At 38.6% G+C, this 19749-nt stretch overlaps 1 protein-coding gene across 1 annotated transcript in view; it reads left to right on the top strand.

Moving 5' to 3' along the window:
- The first annotated feature begins 5466 nt into the window (after positions 1 to 5466).
- Positions 5467 to 19749, top strand: part of BBOX1 (gamma-butyrobetaine hydroxylase 1) — a 51800-nt gene continuing 37517 nt past the window's right edge. Inside the window, exons 1-2 of the mRNA XM_049649054.1 lie at positions 5467 to 5983; positions 7240 to 7354. Coding sequence (XP_049505011.1) covers positions 5765 to 5983; positions 7240 to 7354 — 334 coding nt within the window. The 5' untranslated portion in view covers positions 5467 to 5764. The remainder of the gene's footprint in view (positions 5984 to 7239; positions 7355 to 19749) is intronic.

The following is a 19749-nucleotide window of genomic DNA, read 5'->3' as shown; positions in this document are numbered from 1 at the left end:
TATTAAGCAGCTCAGCCACTCACTAAATCAAGTTAAAAACAAATAAAAAACAAGTTGAAGACTCTTAGGTAGCGAGTGTAATGAGTAGAGTGGGCATGTATTCAAATGATACTAAAGTTCAGACACTCAAACACTCACAGTCTGGTCAGCCTCTACCTTACCAAGTGGAAATGAGTTTAGTTTTATGATTTAAAGGTTGATATAGAAAATAATAGTAATACCTTCTAAGCCTTTATGGTGTAATGTCTGGAAAACTTTCTGTCCTCTTCTTGCAGTGATGAAATGTCGGATGGTGAGGTCAACTAACAACCAACAAACTTGAGATTTGGCTACTATTTTAATAACACATTTTTGGTAACTTAAAATTATTGCCTGGAAAATTATTCAGCCACAGATTCTCCATGATGTAGTACTGAGTAGTGGTCAAGTTACTATTTCCTCTGCTTTCAAGTCAGTTACCTCACTTGTCCAAGCTCAAGGTCACCTGTAAAATAGAAGTGATAGCACTAAATTCATAGTTTCATGAATTAAATAAGAATTAAATAAGGTTAATGTAATTGAAAGCATCAGCAGAGGGGCTATAACATAATAAGTGCAAAATAAATAGTTTTATGCAACAACGCACACACACACGCACAAATTCTCTCTCTGTCATGCAATTTGCATATTTCTTGCATTTTGATTATTTTCTGATCTTACTTACCTAGAATCAGGAGGTCAAACACCGGAGAGAATCCTACTATCTGATAGCAGGTCTGATGACTTAACTAAAGAAGATGGAAATTAACAGATACTGACATTCGATAACATAAGTCCACTCTATTCTTTCCTTCTATTGTGAAAAATAGTAAAAAATTATAGTGTTTTATTTTAGGGGTGAGTAATCCAATATATGAATCTGGCTTTTCAGACATATTAATTTCTATCAATTTAAATTTTATGTAGAGTAACTATGAAGGTTCTGCATCAACTTCCTGAGAATCCTATCCAAAACCTATGATTCAAATTAGCTGTAATTAGTGTTCAAGGAATTTTTGCACTCTCTTTTATTAGAACTAGAAAATGTTTATATGTGCACAGTGAACTGGCAAACCCAGGTTTGGAGCAACCTCTCCCACTAGCCAGCCTTGTGGGCTTGGACAAATCACACTCAGTATCTCTGAGCTTCCATTGTCCTTGCATTTCAGATGAGGGCACTTAGCCCACCTATATCACAAGTTGTTTCTTTCAGGCTCTGAGAGTTCTAGTTCCAGGTTCTTTTAATTCCAAGATCAATGCATAAAATAACTTTCAGAGCTACTTTCTCAAGTTTCCAAACATTGCTGGAGAAAACGAGCTGACAAAACTCAAATTTATAAAAATTTTAAAAAGACAAAAACCACACCCATTGCCGAAGTAGGATAATCTCTAAAACAGACAGTTTAGTTGTGCCAAACAGGAGTCCCAAATAAACTTCTATAACTCTGAAGGGGAAAAATATGGTGAGTCAGCTAGAAAGGAACACACACACACACACACACACACACACACACACACACACCAAGTGATTGGATTAAGTTAAAAGAAATCTATTCTTTCAGACTGAAATCCCCCTTATCCAAAATCTGTTTTTCAGGACAAGCAAATCTACTCCTTCCCACCAAAACCAGTCTGATACTTCATAAACCAAAGTATAATTGTGAATGAGGAGAAGCTCAGTAATAATTTAGTCCTAAAACAAATAAACATTTTTGTTTTATAGGTGCTTCTTAATTTAGCAAAAATGACTTTAGCATATATTCATGACTTTAGCATATATTCATGAATTTAACAAAGAGTATACCTATATATCTATATCTATATCTATGGCTAGGAATATTTACTTTTCCTTTTTTTTCTTCAGAGAAACACAGTTATTTATCAAATAACTACATGTCCATGATGCTTAACTTAAAAAGGGCTCAATTTTAACAGGTCAAGTGGGCTAAATGGAAAAACAGATTTCAACAAATTCCACTCATGTACAAACGTCTAAGTTTCAGAAAGAATTTGCCTTTAAACACTGATGATCCTTGATATTTCTTTCTTTTTGAATGTTCATTGCATTTGCTGCAATAGAGGTTGAAATAAACCAAGATAAGTTAAAGAGGGAAACCATTTTCCCATTTCTCCTTGCTTTTGTTTAGATTATCATTCACATGTGTCACAAACTGAGAAAAGGATAGTGAAGAGTAGAAATGACCCAACAGGTTCCTTCACAGATACCCAAACAACTTACCTTCAGCAACACCCAAGTTTTTCCAGTTCTTCCACACTCTCCCATGTGCCTCGGGCAACTCCCATCAGCCCCTGGTCCTGATGACACCTACTCTCTTGAAATAACCCTCCTCAGGATATCCATTTGGCCAAGCAGGCTGGGGGAAAAGAGTCAGATTTCCCTATATCTGGAAGTGTGCTTTTTCCTCTCCAGTTCAAACGTGTTAAGTAGAAGAAGGAAAGAAAAAAGAGAGAGGTGGAAAGCTTCAAATGGCAGGTTGGAATGTAATTAGTGTTTGTCGGTACAGATGTCTGTAGGTGTTACCACTTCAACAGTAAGTGGGATATGGGCATAGTGCCATCTTTAAGCACAGGGACAATGTTTATTATGGTGGAAAATGTGCCCTTCAAACAATGTATCCATTAAGAATCAATGTATCAAGTTCTAGTTTTATAAAAATCCTTTGAACCACAACATTTTCAAACTCATTAATGAACACATTTTGGAAAATGAGTTGGGTCTCGAGTATACACCAACATACATGGAATTTTGATGATAAACATAAATGAAGCGGATTTATTTTTTTCTTAATTGTCTTACTCCCTTGGAGAACATAAGACGGGTTCTACCATCATCGGTATGCTGATATCCCCTAACCTCTTTTTTCTGTGGCTTATTCAGGTAATTGCAGTACATTTTTCACTGAGTTGTAATGAATATTCAATGAGTCATTGTATGTAAAGCACTTCAAATATGAGTGGCATGAAGAAGGCATTTGGTAAATGTAAACTCTTAATAATATTGTAATCTTACCATCAATATAATTAAAACCAATATTCTTATTGTACAACCAAACTAGCTATTCTTTTGTAAGATCCTGTAAACAATTGCCACTATGCTTCCAAACTCTCAAGGCAAAAAAAAAAAAAAAAAAAAAGGAAAGAAAGAAAGAAAGAAAGAAAGAAAGAAAGAAAGAAAAGCAACCTTCTTTCTTCATTAAGGTGTTAATTTTTCTTTTTTATACTAGAAATATCCTATCTGTTCTATATTGTATAATTCGAAGCCACACATTTTGAAGGACATTTGTAAACTGGAAAGTGACCATGCACCCTGAAAAGTACATAATCTAGAGATCACATATTATAAAGCAAAGGCTGAAAAGTTGAGTAGATTTAGAGAAGAGAAGGGATGAAAAGGCACTTGATTATGGTCCATTGTAATTGAAGAACTATTTCAGGGGGATAAATACATCCTGTGCTGTTTTGAAAAATCAGGCCAGGACCAATATTAAAAATGTATTTTAAAAGATAGCTATGTTCTCAGTATAAAGAGGGTGAGCTTGAAAGCTACATATGTTTATTTTGTGTGTGTTGATATTTTGAGGTACCTTTTGCCTTTGATTCTTGGCAAGTAATTTTAGCAAATGAATAATCCATCAGTTTATAAATAGATCAGGTTAAGTAGCAAAAAGAATAAATAACAAGGTAAACAAATTAGCATACATATATGCATTTTCTCCTGCTTTGTTTTGCCTGTGGACATTCCATCATCCAGGTTGGTGTTTATTTGCTTTGAAACCAGAATCTTCTCTATCTCTCATCTGCTTGCCACCCACTGATAAAACATAGCCTTGTAAAGAGAAGAAGACTTGGTATAACCACATGTCTGGTAAACGTGGCCACATCTCCATATGGGTGTCTAGAGGAACAAGGAATTAGTATGCATTCAGAAGCATTGATCACATCCTGTAAAACTTCCTCAAATAGACGTCTTCTCTAAGCAAGTGTCCTGGAACCTCTCAGACAGCTCTTAGTGCCATTTGGACCAAGCCGTATTTTCTTGTTTACTTTCATAATCATCTCACTTCTTCTTGAACTCTGGAACTTCATGGTAATCTTTGAACTTTCTGGTGCAGCATATCAGACACAAAGAAGATGCTTATGGAGTATCTGGGTGGCTCAGTCCAGTTAAGCATCCGACTTTGGGTTTTGGCTCAGGTCATGATCTCACTGTTGTAAGGTTGAGCCCCAAGTCAGGCTTGTGTTGAGCATGGAGCCTGCTTAAGATTCTCTCTCCCTCTCTCTCTCTCTCTTTCTCCCTTTCTGCCCTTCTCCCCCGCTCATGGTCTCTCTCTCTCACACACACACTAAATAAACAAACAAACAAATAGATAAATAAATGTTTTTAAAAAGAAGATTAGTATTATTTGAATAAGTTTAACTGTATATATAAGAATGAATAAAGAGAGCTATTTTCTGTATTTCATATTTTATTCCGCTTGTCATTGAACCCTCCGGTGCCTATTGCAATGCCTGGTACTTAGAAGGGAATTATTACACAGCCACTCTGTGTATGAGTGTGTATGTGTGTGTGCCTCCCCTTCATCCCAAGGCAATGAAGTCTTCTTTCTATCATCACATGTCACCTTCTACTAATGATAGGCTAATCGTTATATGGAACAAGTTAAGAAGGTCTACTTTTTCCACATAAATTCTACATTGTCCATGTAAGTTCTATTTCTCCCATGTAAGTTTAGAGTCCTGGAAAATAATGTATGAAGAAAGTGAAATTCAGAGCACTGACACAATTTCTGAAAGCCAAATATGTGGTCATTGATGGAATCGTAATCAACGCTGATGTACTCAGTCCATAATACCTTGTGCCTCTTTTCGCTTCTTTCCCTTTCCTATACATACTTCATGTCCTCAAATTTGGTGTGTTTCTTACTAAAAAGAAGTCATGTATTCCAAAGTAAAGTGAAGGTTCATAAAAATACCCAGTAAAGGTTTAGATTAAATGAGCCAAAATATCGAGGCACATTATATCAAAACAGAAAATCCCAGAGAACAAATCAAGCAAGATGAGAATGGGAAGCCTGCAGAGCCTGGGAACTTTTATACTGCACTTAGAAAATGAATTGTATTAGTAAAAAAGTAAATGGCAGGATAGAAATGGCACAATGTACCAGATTATAGTATCTGTTAAAATCAATAATTGCATTAAAATTTCCCTCAGTAGACCAAGTTTACTAATTTAGTATCATAAAAACACTTTTTTTTTTTGCAAAAGGCTTGTGTAATTGGATGTCAGTTAAAATAGCACAGATATGATTAGTTATACTTCCAATTTGTGGAGCGTTTTTCTCCTGTAAAAAAATTTTCAGAGATTTCATGCAAACATAATTATCAAAGTGCCTATGTCACTGGTTCTGAACTTATTATCTAAAATTTCTGGAAGAAACAAGGAATTCTTTTCATCTGGATCCTGATTCAGCATGTTTATCTTATGTACTTTTAGTCACTGTGTTTCTGTTTACAGCATACGAGATACTCTCATCAGAACAAAGGTCCCAGCATTGATCAGTCAAGCCGCAGACTCTGGCAGCTGACTGAACAGCAGGAGCCAGAGTCCACTTGAATTGTTCACACTCTTAGAAGTCAAGTTCAGACTTGAGCCGCCTGAGGTTCCTTTTAACGCAGATTTGTCACAGCAGGCAGCTGACAGGATTTACCTGCAAGAACCAGAAACATGCACTGTGCCATCCAAAAGGCAGAAGTGGTGGATGGGGCTCACTTGTTGCAGATCTTCTGGCATGACGGTGCGGAGTCTCTCTACCCTGCTGTATGGCTGAGAGACAATTGCCAGTGCCCCGATTGCTACCTGGATTCTGCAAAAGCACGGAAACTTCTCATCGAAGCTCTTGATGTGAACATTGGTATTAAAGGCTTGACGTTTGACAGAAAAAAGGTAATTATCTCTAAATTATCTCTCCTTTATCTCCCCAGTTCATTGAAGGGGCTACTGTCCAATAACTTAAAGAAGGGATTATGTTTTATTTGATCATGTCTATAACTACACAGAGAACCATGTTTGTGTAGTGCTCGGGGCAAAGCAAGCATGCTCAGTAGATGGAAGCTTCTGTTATTGTTGTTCGTAGTTTTATCACTACTACTGTTTTTAATGAAACTTACAGTATTGCTCATTATTCCTTCCGTGAAGGAATTTCGTGAACAGCCCTGAAGACACAATCAAACTATCTCTATAATAACAAGAGTGCTTCTGGGCCTCTGTTTATTCATCTGTAAAATAGGGATACTGACAGAACTTGTTTGTAGAGATTACATGAGAATTCAGTGAGGTAATATGGGTAAAAATGTTTAACACAGTGTCCGGCATGCAGTGAACACTGAAAAACTTGTATCGACGACTGTAGTTTTAGTCAAATGAGTGAGTCGATATGCAAGGCTTGCTCTAGAACTCTGGAAAACAAAGCTCTCAAAACCACCAAGTAGATGTGACCACCAGCCTGTGTTTCTCTCTTCCAAAGTGACGAGGATAGTTCTCGGAAAAGCAAATGTGACAGCTAGCTCATGGCTCTTCCCGCTCTTGTCTTTATCTGAACTGAAGGACTTTACTCCCAGGGTTCACCGCTTGCCAGCTGTGTGACCTTACAAATATTTACTCAGACATTCCTCGCTTGGAAAATGTGAATAAGAGTAGTACCTTCTTTCTAGAGTTGTATGAGGACTAGAGGAGTTATGCCTGTAGTGTTCGTTACACAGGATGCACTCAGAGTGCTGTTGTCATTTATTATTATGATCTGCCTCCTCCTCATCATTTCCTCGTTCTGATACTCTTGGATGGAATATTAAATTCAGTGATAGCTCACTTTAAGTCATCACAGAAATTTTGGAAGCAACAGATTTAGGAGATACAGAACGAGAACTTCAGATCGAATCACATTTTACTTTTTCTGTGATATTTAAGGGGCCTCAGAGCTCAGATGTATCACTTTGGCTTTCAGTTCTCCTGTCTTCCAAAAGAGTATTGTATGCATGTGAGTACATAAGTGAAAATAAAAATAAAGTAAAAAGTAAAAGAAGTAAGGGCTAGGTGGATCCCCTGCTTATCTTAAATTAACATTAAAAAACAGAGCAATAATGAACCAAAGTACATAGAAGCATAATATACATATAGGTGATATCTGCTTTCTGTGTTATAAGGTTTATATCACGTGGCCAAATGAGCATTACAGTGAATTTGAAGCTGACTGGCTGAAGAAAAGATGCTTTTCACAGCAGGCCAGAGAAAAACTCCAAAGAGAATTATTTTTGCCAGGTAACCTTGCCATGGTCTTCAATGTCTTTTAAAACTCTTATGGTAAGATATTTTCTCAGAAGCAAATATAAACCCTTGTGCCTTGGTTAAAACATTATTATAATTTAGGCAGGATGTTTAATGATTTACCAAACACCGATCGTTTGGGTAGAGATGAAAGAAAATATAGAGGAGTTCTGGACATTCAAAACAGGCAGAAAAAGGCAAAGTACAGCATACTTGTACCCTTGTCCTCTAATGTGAAACCTGGCACACGAGACATGAGACACTGAGTGTCCACGGCAAAGGAGAGGGATGAACCAAAGGCAGTCTCGCCCTTCTTAATTTTATCTAAAGCCAGAACAACACAAAACCAACACAACAGGAACTCCTAACCTGGTATCCACAGATAAAATTATGTGATCCCGGAGCCCAATGAAATTATGTGCACAGTGTTGAGTGTGCATGGGAGCATGTGTGTGTGTGCATGCATGTACACAGCAAATCTGTGTGGGGAGAGTTCAATGGGTCTCAAGAGAATCTGTGACCACAAAAATGTTCTGAAAATCTGCAATTGTTGGATTCGGTGGAAAAAGGCTTCATTCTTGAGCTGAGAGACAGAATAAAAGAAGTACTTAATACAGGTAGAAAGTTAATTATTTGCTCTCTGTATGGTTTGAAGATTTGTATCATAAACTAAGTGAGTCAAAGGCAGATTCTAAAAATATCATGATTCTTATATATTTAGTAGAACTTGACTTCTACAAATACACTAACAAGGCAATTATCCTTGAACTTTCTTTTCTACTGTTAACTAGATATATTGGACTGGCCCTGTTGAAATCTGTGACACCAAAACAGAGATTTCACCTGACTCCTTTCAGATCTGAAATTCTCAAACACGTATAATAGGTGGTTTTAAATGAGAGATTTGCAACAGTTTACTGGGTGTGGAGATGTTACTAATTAATTAGCTTGAACCACACAGTTTCACCTTGTTCTATGGTTATCAATAGTACATGAGGGCACCTGAATGGCTCAGTTGGTTAAGCATCCAACTCTTGGTTTCCTTTCAGGTCATGGTCTTGTGGTTTCTTGAGTTCCAGCCCTGTGTCAGGCTCTGTGCTGGCAGCATGAAGCTGCTTAGGATTCTCTCTCTCTCTCTCTCTCTCTCTCTCTCTCTCTCTTTCTCTTTCTCTCTCTGCCCCTCCCCCACTTGCACTGTCTCTGCCTCTCTCAAATAAATAAATGAACTTAAAAAAAAAAAAAATAGGGCATGATACTGTTCCCTTCCTGTTCAGGCATAGACCGGTGTTGTCAAGAACTAGGTTCCTCTGGAGCGCCTGGGTGGCTCAGTCGGTTAAGCATCCAACTTCGGCTCAGGTCATGATCTCACAGTCTGTGAGTTCGAGCCCTGCGTCAGGCTCTGTGCTGACAGCTCAGACCCCGGAGCCTGCTTCAGATTCTGTGTCTCCCTCTCTCTCTGCCGCTCCCCTGCTCATGCTCTGTCTCTCTCTGTCTCAAAAATAAATAAAACCATTAAAAAAAAAAAGAACTAGTTTCCTCCATGGCCTTATCTCATCATTCAGACAACTGACAAGGTTTTGCTCTGGTGCTTTCTGTCTAAACCACCAGGAATCCACTGTCTTCTTTATGTAGCCCAGCTAGCTGGTGGAATCCAGATAGGTATCCAGAAAAAGATGTTTATCCTGCCTTTCCCCAGTGAGAGTATTGTACAGAGACTTCAAGGAGTCTCCAGTTACATAACTGAGTAGCAATTGTCTGGGTCAAATAGCAGTTTCACAAATGTATTATTATTTTTTATTTATTTTAGATTTCTTCTGGTACTCAAAATATTTTTCCTTCACTCTGCCCTAATTTTGTAATCCTGTTGGATTTTGCTTTCATTTCCTTCAAGTTCTTCTTTTGATTATTTCAGGGAATAAAAGCCAACTTTTTATTATTACAACTTAGGCTTTTAAGCATTGTAAAAAGACACAGCCACCCTCCTCCATTAATATTTCTTGACGAATGCAGTTTTATAGCTTATATTTCTCAGTACTATCAGGCAGTAGCAAAGTGGAAATGATACTACACTCAGTTAAGTTGTGGAAAAACCCAGTCACACTGACAGCAGCAGTCATGAATAATATAAGGAGAACTGGCTGCTATTTAGACACTGGAAAACACTTTAATGGTTTAAAACAAGATCAGATTTTTAAAATATCTCCCTGAGCTGTGCAGTTGGTGGGGTAAAGGAGAAAGCAATGGGCCATTTTTGGAGTATTGCTTCTCTGGCTCTTTGCCTGTAGAATTTGACACCTTATTGAACTGCCATCACTTATTTTCAAACATTTATACTCCAGAACATGTAAACAAACTCTGTTACACTTGTGGAAGGATTTTGTTTTTCATCCTCAGTGGCCATGTTACCTCTTCTGCTCTTTCCTTAGAGTTAGAAAAGACTTTTAAAATCTGGCATCAAGATGCAAACCACTTTTCCTTGATCTTCCCTTGGCATTAGCTGTCAAACTCGAAAATGAAAAGACATGATGATCAGCCAGAAAAGACTCTTGTCAATGGACAGCCACAGCTGTAAGGAAGATGTGGATAATAGTCATTCCATCATAAATTTTGATCCGGTTGCACATATAATGGGCATCTATTTTGTTCAGGAAGCTCCTTAAGGAAATACCAAGTTAAAAAAAAAAAAAAAGACACCGATTCTGTCCTTGAGGATTTATCATGTCTAGGAGGGGGACCCTAGCCATGAAAAGAAATAAGTACAATCCATTATTTCAGTGCAAGAAAGCATGCAAAGAAGGTTAATCATAACACAGAGGAAGGAATCTGAAGAGACAAAAACATAATCCTTGAAGCCAGGAATATGTGAGCTGGATTTTAAAGAATCAGTTTGTCAGGAAAAGACAGCAAGGAAATTCTTGACAGAGAAAAGGGCATGTAGAAAATCATGGAAGTGTGAAATAGCAGGTAGCCTTAGGAAACACCAGTTAGTTTAATATTGGTGAAGTTAAAATCATTAAAGCCACAGGGAATAGGGAAGAGGCCTAACCATGAAGCGGCCTCAGTGCCCTACTAAGGAGCTCAGTCCAAAACCTTCCGCAAGGACATTTTCACAACATAGAAATCAGGTGTATTCCTTTCCATTCATTTCCCAGGCTGATTTTCTTCCTATACGGCCAGAGAAATGAGTTTAATATCTTTATAAGTTTAAGAAGTTTGCTTTATTTTCTTTAAGATGCATTTTACATATTCAGAGTTATATCCATTCCGATTTTGACCAAATGTATATAATTTCTCAAATGCTTACAAAGCTCGTGACTGTCTTCTTATCTTCCTCTTTCTGTGATTTTGCTTTCCCCTCCCCCAGTAGCCCCTTTGGTCCTTGGTTTCTATCTATCTTACAAAAGAGAGTGGAATGATTATATCTTTATCAGAAATGTTTGGTCATGGTCATCTGTATTGGGTAGACTGGAGTGGGGAGTGACAGGGAGGAGGGTAACCATAGCACGATCTAGAAATAGTCCTACAAAAAGCACTGAGAACTTAGCCTAGGGAAGTAGCAGAGATGATGGGGAAGAATTTGTATTTAAGAGAAACATATATTGACCTGTAGGACAAGAGGTTCCTGAACTTGTTCTCAATTCTCCACCAATTTAAAAGCTGAAGCCTAGCGTGTAAATGTTTCCAGACAAATGCATGAAAATTGAAAACTGTAATAAAACATTGGAAATATGAAGATTTTTATTAAGGTAATTGTATTTTAAGGGCTCCTGGATGGCTCCATTGGTTAAGCATCTTACTCTTGATTTTGGTTCAGGTCATGATTTCACAGTTCATGAGATGGAGCCCTGCATCAGGTTCTGCGCTGACAGTATTAAGCCTGCTTGAGATTTTCTCTCTCTGTCCCTCCCCAGCTGACACACAAGAGCAGGCTCTCTGTCTCTCTCTCTGTCTCAAAATAAATAAATAAACTAAAAAAATGTAATTGTATTTTAGCTTCCATGTAAAATTGAAATGATTATACATTAGGGGGCCTGGGTGGCTCAGTTGGTAAGCATCCAACTTCGGCTCAGGTCATGATCTCACAACTCGTGAGTTTGAGCCCTGCATTGGGCTCTGTGCTGACAGCTCAGAGCCTGGAGCCTGCTTCAGATTCTGTGTGTCTCTCTCTCTCTCTACCCTACTTGGCTTGAGCTCTGTCTTTCTCTCAAAAATAAATCAACATAAGAAAAAGAAATAATTATACACTAATTTTTGTGTTTAACTTCAAGATGCAAAATTCCCAGAATATAATTGATAAGACTGAAATGGGAAAAATCTATATATAGCATGACCTTTCATATATGAACCTAAATATTTGTTCTTTCCATTAACATTCAGTTTTGGAATGAGTACTCATTTTCCTACCTCTTTGAATTTGTACTGAAATATTTGTACACTATTCTCTGACTTTAATAATACTTGTTATTTCAAATTGAGGTTTAAAAGATTGTAATTTGAAGAAAGTCTTTTTTTCAATGGAAGCAGGCCACTCACTTTTCTCAGCAGCCCAGGGACTGAGTACATTGCACAATCAGAAAAGAACATTTCCCCTCAATTTGATACAGCAGAGCAAGTCTTTACCTGTCCGTTTAACCAGTCCATAGCTATCTGCCATCAGTCTATAGCCATCAGCCCCTCTTTTGTTTCAAAAGGAACATTCCACAAAAGGGAGTCAAAACTCTCTGTAACTGTCAGGACCCTGTAGAACCTCTATGCCTTTCACAAGGCGGGGGGGGGGGGGGCGGAGGAAGCAGAGCTCCCCTTTTCTTGCAGAAGGTCATGTGTTTCCTTGAAGATGAAGATTTTTATTATGGCAAAAAGAACAGAGTAGGTCAGGTGCAGAGGCTATTTTTACAGAGATTTGTCAAAAAAGCAAAGATCACTATTTTTTTACTTGGCAAGTAGTGAACACAATAAGTGTGCCTAACTCCCAACTGACAATTCACCCCGTCCCTAAATCTTGCCCCATAGTTTGGCCATTCCTGAACCCCCAGGGGTAGGAGTCTGCAGTGTAAGTCAGGGATGGAGTGAGGGTCTTTGCTTCATATATTACTTGGTAATTATAAAAAGGGCTGGGAGCTTGTTTCTTCAGGCTGCCTTAGAATGTCCCCACTGTATCTGGGCTGCCAGGTCAGTGGCTTCAGAACAGCTCTGTTAAAAAACAGCTGCATCAGAATGATCAGCCCACCACATCAGGTACCCAAATGCCTTTCCTTCCCAAAGAAAGACCTAGTCAACATTCCCTTCCTGCCTTTACCCAGGCTCACACTCTGACACACAGGTGGGAGACACACTCAAAGTCTTCATACGTTTAAGAAGAGTCTCTATTCTGTTTTGCCCATGGACCTACTGACTTTCAGAGAAATGTCTTTGGGATTTTTATAAAATGAATACAGGTGTCTTGAACGTCTGTGTACTTCACTTCATTTGTCCTCTGTGCCATATTGATGTCTTCCAAAGTGTTCTCTGGATTACATACCATTTATTATCCCCCTCGATTTCTGCACTGTACCTGATAAATTTGGGCATCATGTCTAAAGAGTCTAAAGTCCCTACATGGGATGGAGTTGCCCTTGTCCTGTCAGCGAGTCCAAGACAGGAGCCTCCCTGCTTGAGAAGAGCCTGGTGCCCTAGATGCAGCCGATGCCACTGGTCCGGACATTGTTCCCACAGCCTTCTGCCTAGTGTCAGTTTTCACTTCTGAACTTTAAGGTCTCCTTCCTTTCGCCTTTTCTTATCTCCATCCATACTTCCAGCAAGAAAACACAAATATTCAAGATAAGTCTATTTTACAACTGGATATGTTACAGAACGTTTTTTAAAAGGCTGTATGTTCTTTTATGACTTTTAAAAATTCTTAGATAAGGGGTGCCTGGGTGGCTCAGTCGGTTAAGCATCCGATTTTGTCTCAGGTCATGATCTCACGGTTTGTTGGTTTGAGCCCCCAGTCGGGCTCTGTGCTGACAGCTCAGAGCCTGGAGCCTGCTTCGGATTCTGTGTCTCCTTCTATCTCTGCACACCCCGCACTCACCCTCTGTCTCTCTCTCAAAAATAGATAAATATAAAAAAAATTCTTAGATAAAAAATACTAATTATATTCTTTTTTAAAAAAATCATTTTTTAGTTAGTTAACCACCTCGTAAAATGAAGCCTCCTTGCATCAGCTAATGTTAATGCTGAGCAGGACCTTAAAAAGCTGGTGTCTCAAAGCCTTGAAAAGGTCTGAGCATATATTTAAGAGCCTAAAGCAAATGCATCTTAAGGAAGAGTGATTACAGTCTATTTCCTTTTCATATTTTCTCCAACATTAAGGAAAATATACTAACGTTTTTTACTCTTGGAAAAGGGATTTTCTGTTATTACACTAAAGTACATTTATTTCTTTTCTTCTTTTTTTTTTTTTTCAAAGACAGTAAAAGTAGAGTGGACTTTCTTCAATGAGTGACAGCTTCAGTTTCTCACAAACTAGGCTTGTTTTTTTCTTATAGCCCAGGAGTGAATTTTATAACATATGGCAGTTGGACTGCAAATTTTGAATTTATAAATTTAGAAAATTCCAAATGGTGATAATTTCAAGAAGTGAAATTAGATTGCTTCATATGCCAGGCTCACTTTTGCCAAACCTACACATAAGTTATATACTTAACCTGTCCTCTTTGCTAGTGCCTACACATTGGAAGATTTGCCCATCAAAAAAAAAGATAGGGCAAATGATTAAAGAACTATTACTTCTCACTTCTGGTTCCACTTCGCTTCTTCAAGATGACAGAACATTGAAACACAAAACATTAGTTTTGGGATAATAGATATCTTCATTATACTTAAATTTCTTCCTTGAAATATCATCACATTAAAAATCTATTAAATTATATTTAATTTCTCTATTAAATAAACATGAAAGCAATCACCTAGCATTCAGAATTTTAAAAATATTTTGAGAAATTAAATACCACACACAAAAAATTTCTTTTTTGAAATTCCAATCCCAAACTTTCAAATATGTCAGCGGAAAAAAATTTGATTGATGTTTTTTCAATTGTCTTATCCCTATAGGAAAAAAAAAGATGTCAAAAAATGATGTTGCTATTTATACATTCTGTTAATTTGTCTAACTTCTAACTTAGTAAATTAAAAAATAATAATTTTTAAGCTCTACTCCATTCAGTGGATTCTTTAACTTTATTATTTTTGTCAAAATTTTGTATTTTTCTCAATCTGTAACTTTGGTCTTAATCAAAAGAGCAACATAGCACTAAAATATGAGTGCTCTTGACCCTATTAGGCCTTGTTAGGTCTGTGATTTTGAGACACTTACTTTTCCATAGCTCTAAATCTTCATCTGTAGATAGAAATGGTACCTACTCACCTTCTTAAGTGGTGCCAGGTTGGGTGAAAAGCAATGTTGCACTTTATATATATACTCACTTCATCTTCACATTGTTCTCTCAAAAGCAGCTATAAATAACTAAAGAACATCCCTGAGAGGGGCTTGACCCTCTTGAACAGTACATCAGTTTACAAAAAGAAAGAAAAAGGAAAAGAAAAACAATGCAGAATTCTGTTATTGAAATTCTTTCTCCTTTTCTTCCACTGGCCATCAGGTTTCTATGCACATTGCCCACTTGCCCAGAGAAGACTGATACTCAACAGGTTATGGGGGAAGGAATTACATAGGTTGTCCCTCTTGCCAACAGCTTAGTTGGAGCTTTTTATTATCTCATGGCCTGCTTACTGAAACAACATGGCCTCTATTCACACCCACCTTGCACAGCCCTGCAAGGTGTTCTTCCTGATGCCTACCTTCATCTCCCTTCCCCCTTGCTCCGATGTCTCACTGCAGCACGATAAACTCTTAAGCCCACATCCCACAATCTGGTGCCCCTCCACATCCATGTAGATCCCTACTTTTGTCCAAGCCCTGACTGTTTCCTCCATCACTTATTCCATTCTTCCTGTCTGGACAGACTTCACCCATTCATTCTGCAAGACCCACCTCACATCCCAGTGAAGCCCTTTGCCAACAATTCCAACCTCTGTTTATATTATCCCTAAGCCAAATTACAAACTACAGATGAGAAGGAAAGCCCAGAAAATAGACATTATTTCCCCGGCAATACTAAAATGCAAGCCTGTAACATAACAATGGAAGCCTACACATTTTTCAAAAACAGTTCTGTTAGAATTTGTCAAGACAGAAAATGAAGTGTGGTATGTCGAGACCACTCTTCACCTGTGAAACAACACTGTGTTACGTAATGCGAACTGGCTTTGGAGTCAGCAAAGCTGGCTTTGACTCTCTGCTGTATGACTTGACTTAGTTTCATAAATGACCTGAACTTCACTTTTTCCATATGTAAAAAAAAGAAAACAAAACAAACAAAAAACCAGGGGCACCTGGTTGGCTCAGTTGGTTGTTCGTCTGACGTCGGCTCAGGTCATGATCTCACGGTTGGTGGGTTCAGGCCCTGAATCGGGCTCTGTGCTGGCAGCTCAGAACCTGGAGCCTGCTTCCTAGTCTGTCTCTCCCTCGCTCTCTCTGCCCCTCCTCCACTTGCAGTCTGCCTCTCTCTCTCTCTCAAAATATAAATAAACATTTAAAAAATGTAAAACAAAACAAAACAAAAAGAAAGCAATTACTCTCAGTTTTGGAATGTGAAGAATAAATGATAAAATGTAAGTACTTGTTCCCTTTTTTTCTCCAGTTTAGTCAGCCATGAACATAGGAGCAGAGGTGTAGCAAAGAGTATTTGGGTAAGGACAGAAGGGGAAATAAACAATAGTGGCATGACAAAGTCTTATGCTTGAGTTCCCCTTACATAGAGAATAATCATGTCTTATTCCTGACTAAACACATAAGAGTGGCTTGGAGGTGAACTGTTGCCACGAAAAGGATTTTAATCGCTCAGACATTGGTTTGAAGTCTGAAGCCAAAATTTCATCTACCTGGCAGATAGTTTCATTTAAATAAATTTAAGGAAGACAGTGAAAAGACTGAGCAACTATCAACTTAATTCCAATCAGGGATGTAGAAATGTTTACTGAAGCTGAGGTGATCAGCGAAATTGGAAGAAAGTGGCTGTTATCTATTAGCTAAGGGTTGCTACAGAGGAAAATGCCATCCATCAGCTGATATATTATGTTCCATGTACGAACTAGATCCTTTGATGAAAAAAAAAAATCCCTGATCCAAACTAGCTACAATTTCATGACCATTGAGAAGTAGATAATCTCAGGGTGCCTGGGTGGCTCAGTCAGTTGAGCATCTGACTTTGGCTCAGGTCATGATCTCGTGGTTTGTGAGTTTGAGCCCCACGTCAGGCTCTGTGCTGACAGCTCAGAGCCTGAAGCCTGCTTCAGATTCTGTGTCTCCTTCTCTCTCTACCCCTTCCCCACTTGTGCTCTGTCTCTCTATCTCTCAAAAATAAATAAACATTAAAAAAATTTTTTTAAATAAAAAATAAAAGTAGATAATCTCAGTAATGAAGATAAAGGGAAGGAATCTAAAGAGAACAATGTGTTCATACAGGAAAGAAGCACAGAATCTCTAAGCTCTATCTTCGATAGGACATAATAGGAGCTTCTAGCCCAGAATAAATTGATCAGGTCAAATAAATGATGGACAACCAAAAGGGAATTTATAAAGTGATTTCCTTGGAGCAATAAGGAAAAAGTGAGGAAGCCAGAGGAAAGACAGCCCCCCTGATGGGAGCAGATGGTCTTACAGAATCCTGCTCCACTCTTTCCCATCTTAGTTGAGGCAACGCCAGTTCTCTGGCAGCAGGATCACCCTTGACTGCTCTGTCTCTTTTACTACACACCCAATCTATCGAGAAAACCCATTAGCCCTATTATCAAAATAATCTAGAATCCATCCACATCTCACTGCCTCCACCGCCAACCCTCTGTCTAAACTACCAACATCATACACCCTCTTCTTCCTCTATCTCTGCTCCTAGTCTTTCACCAATCTTCCTTCTTTACATTTTTAAAAGCACTGCTCTGTGTCAGGTACTGAGCTCAGCACCTAATATTTATTGCTCTATTTGGTCCTAGCAACAACCTCACAAAGGCAGCATCATTATAACTATTTTACACAAGGGGAAAACGATAGAAATTAAATAGCTAGTCCAAAGTCAAAGAGACAATACATAGCAGAGTCAAGATTTGACTAAAGAGTATCTGTTCTATGAAATACCATTATATCACTCTCACCTGTATGTATGGTGGCTGCGATTCATGTGGGCTCCTATCTCTGTGTCACTGCAATTATTGCACTGAATGGTCATTATCTGTGTGTTTGACTCTCTTCCCCACTAGCCAGCTGGGGAATAACTAATCTTGGGAAATAACTAATATTAATAAAGATGTCATTTATTGAACACCCACCATGTACTATGAATTCATTCAGCAAATATGTGTCTTCTACATTTTAGAACAGGTACTGTTCTAGGTGCTGGAGATGAAGGGGTGAACAAAACAAAGACTCTGTCTATAGGGAGTTGACAGTCCGGTAGAGAAAGACAAGTTTACAAATATAGATGTAATATATATATGTAATACACATTGGTAAATTTACAAATATATCTACAACACATCACGTGCCATAAGGACATGGACACTGGCTGGTTGGTGCCTATGGTGGTGGAAATATTTGGAAGTCCTCTTCGGAGTTCTATTTTTCCACTGAAATAAAAGGCAAAGCTGACAGCTGAGCCTAAGTGGGAGGAGGGAGTGGAAGGTTTGAGGTTAGAGAATGTGAGAAATGATCAGCTAGTAAGAGAGTTAAGCAGACATTAGGGACATGCAATAAGATCAGTCATCGTGGTGTGTGTTCCTTCAGCCACGTTCACATGTGGCTGCTCTAGTTCATATGCAGATTTAATCAGGTACACCATGTTAAATTGTTCATAGATAGCATATCATTCAAATTTCATAACAACCCTGCAGGTCATTTTCATCCTGTATTTTCCAGACGAAGTAATTGAGCTGAGAGAGTATATTACTTCCTTTTTTTTTTTTAAGTTTATTTACTTATTTTGACAGAGAGAGAGAGAGAGAGGGCACAAGTGGGGGGGGGAGGGGCAGAGAGGGAGAGAGGGGATCAAAAGCAGGCTCTCATCAGCACAGAGCCTGACATGGGGCTTGAACCCATGAAATGTGAGACCATGACCCAAGCTGAAGTCGGATGCTTAACTGACTGAGCCACCCAAATGCCCTGAGAATGTATCACTTTCTGAAGTGCTTGCAGATGGGAAGTATCAGAATTCAGAATTGAATCCAGGTCTGTCACCTTCAGACCTCGAGCTATTAACTCTGATACAACGTCCCTATCAAATTAGACCTGTATCTTCATCTCTACCTGTGCTTCACACATTCTCAGTGAGCTAGCTTCAGAAAATGAAGACATCACTGACAGATAATTTTTACACATTTGCGCTGACTGAAAAGTTGATTGGAGTTAACAGGGTTGAGACAGCCAAAAAGGATTCATTGGATTTGGGTCACGTGAATGCAAATGTGGTAGTGAGCCCACCATGCAGATATGGGCCAGACCACATCTATGGTATTGCGTCTGATTCAAGACACCAGTGCTGGTGGAGAGCATCAGCAAACTCAGAACACATCGTACATTGGAGAGCAGAGAGCCTAGGGGCAGGGCTCAGAAGCCATAAAACTTGAAAAACCTGGGGAATAAAAAAGCTATTTGGGCTTAGAAAAACTTAGCACAGTAGCTGTCTTTGTATGCATCTCCAAGACTGTCATATACTGTGTGATTATGGAGCACAGAGTTAGCACCTAAAAGCAAGGCGACAAAGGTAGACTGTGCCTCAGCATAAAGAAGCAGCTTGTGACAGCTGGAGCCGTCTGGAACCAGTATGGGTTTCTCCACAGGAAGATGCGTGCAGTGTACATAATTGAAAGGGATCAAGATGGTTTTCCAGAACCTTTTCAGGCATGTTGGAGGGGACAGTCACAGCAAGAGCAGAGGGTAAAACTGAATTCTGGAATATCTGTAATCAAATTATTTGTGTGGCCTCCCAGCTCTGACATGTATGAGCTGTGAGATATTGCACAAATTATCAAAAATCCTTAGACCTGTCCCCTCATCTATAAAATGGGAATAATACTAGCACCTCTGCAATGGGGTTGTTGTAAGGATTATATGAATTAATCCATACAGAGTGCTTACGAGAGTGACTGGAATCATAAGGGCTCAATACACGTTAGCTCTATTTTCAAGTACTCCCCACACCCGGCCTTTTAGTGTCCCTGCCTGGTTTTATGTGTTCTTGGTTTCTCCAACTAGAAGGTCACTGTTGTCATAGGGCTGAGCATATAGAATATACCAG

The sequence above is a fragment of the Panthera uncia genome, chromosome D1 (assembly GCF_023721935.1).
Source record: "Panthera uncia isolate 11264 chromosome D1, Puncia_PCG_1.0, whole genome shotgun sequence".
NCBI lineage: Eukaryota > Metazoa > Chordata > Mammalia > Carnivora > Felidae > Panthera > Panthera uncia.
This window is presented reverse-complemented; position numbering and strand designations above follow the sequence as displayed.